The sequence below is a fragment of the Acanthisitta chloris genome, unplaced genomic scaffold (genome assembly GCF_000695815.1).
Source record: "Acanthisitta chloris isolate BGI_N310 unplaced genomic scaffold, ASM69581v1 scaffold29194, whole genome shotgun sequence".
In the NCBI taxonomy this organism is placed as follows: domain Eukaryota; kingdom Metazoa; phylum Chordata; class Aves; order Passeriformes; family Acanthisittidae; genus Acanthisitta; species Acanthisitta chloris.
Window position 1 is genome coordinate 16,640 of NW_008671426.1, and position 229 is coordinate 16,868.

The 229-nt window shown below is 52.8% G+C and overlaps 1 protein-coding gene across 1 annotated transcript in view; it reads left to right on the top strand.

Annotated features, from left to right (window-relative positions):
• CHD5 (chromodomain helicase DNA binding protein 5) overlaps positions 1 to 123 on the top strand; it is a gene marked incomplete at both ends in the record, with an annotated part of 16,425 nt that extends 16,302 nt beyond the window's left edge. Inside the window, 1 exon segment of the mRNA XM_009074101.1 lies at positions 6 to 123. Within this exon segment, the coding sequence (XP_009072349.1) occupies positions 6 to 123 (118 nt within the window).
• Between the last annotated feature and the right edge of the window lie 106 nt (positions 124 to 229).

Here is a 229-nt window from a genome sequence, read left to right on the forward strand (position 1 = left end):
AGGAGAAGGAGCAAAGTGAGGCCCAGCAAAATGGTGACAAGGAGGAAGAGGACGAAGGAAAGAAGGATGACAGAAACATGAACTTCAGATTCATGTTCAACATTGCCGATGGTGGCTTTACAGGTAAGAGCCAGACAAGGCATCACCCTCTCCTGCAGAGCTGCTGCAGAGGCTGTGAACCTGTGCGAGAACTGGGACCCCTCACAGGTTGTGGCTGGGCTGGTGCTTC